This window comes from Penaeus monodon, chromosome 24, assembly GCF_015228065.2.
Source record: "Penaeus monodon isolate SGIC_2016 chromosome 24, NSTDA_Pmon_1, whole genome shotgun sequence".
NCBI classification, from domain to species: Eukaryota; Metazoa; Arthropoda; class Malacostraca; order Decapoda; family Penaeidae; genus Penaeus; species Penaeus monodon.
In genome coordinates this window covers 7,205,333-7,205,941 of record NC_051409.1, presented here as the reverse complement: position 1 = coordinate 7,205,941, position 609 = coordinate 7,205,333, and the positions used below count along the sequence as shown (strand labels likewise).

At 40.1% G+C, this 609-nt stretch overlaps 1 protein-coding gene across 3 annotated transcripts in view; it reads right to left on the bottom strand.

Moving 5' to 3' along the window:
• The window catches only part of LOC119588537 (FGGY carbohydrate kinase domain-containing protein-like), a 12,575-nt gene that overhangs the window by 6,086 nt on the left and 5,880 nt on the right, over positions 1-609 (bottom strand). For all 3 annotated transcript variants that reach the window (XM_037937175.1, XM_037937176.1, XM_037937174.1), the window contains exon 5: positions 19-174. In XM_037937175.1, the coding sequence (XP_037793103.1) occupies positions 19-174 (156 nt within the window). The remainder of the gene's footprint in view (positions 1-18; positions 175-609) is intronic.

The following is a 609-nucleotide window of genomic DNA, read 5'->3' as shown; positions in this document are numbered from 1 at the left end:
GAACTCAGAGCGGCTTACCTAGACAGCCGCCCCGTCGCCCTGAACGTCAGAAAGTCCGGAAGGTCCAGGAAATGCGCAGCTCGTCTCCAGCTTTCGTTGAGGTGCGTCTTGAGCCATAGGAGCTTTGGGGTCTGCATTTCGAGGGAAACTTTCCCCCCAACGTACTTCAACACTCTGAAAAGGGGGAGTTATCCTTGGGGAGAGCTCCTCTGTTTCAGCGCATTTCTACCACCTTTATCCATTGTCCTTTTAAACTGCTATACCCATTTGACTATGAATTCCTACCATTTCTATTAGAATCCAGTTCAATTTCACTTCAACCCTTTATCATCATTAGTTCTATTGTACTAATGTCTTTCTCAACTTCATTAAAAACATTTCTACTCCAAAATTATTTTTAAAACCCAAAAATACCAAAAAAATATACTCATATTACCTACTTTTCTCTAAAATACCAAAAAATCATGACATATTTTAAACACCTTTTCAAGACCACCCATACAATGCTGTACATTATCAAAGACTAATAAACAACGCACTGAATAAGTCCTCGGTTTCCATTCCCTTTCGGAGTCTCTGTACACACTTCATATAACTGCAAAAATCCAA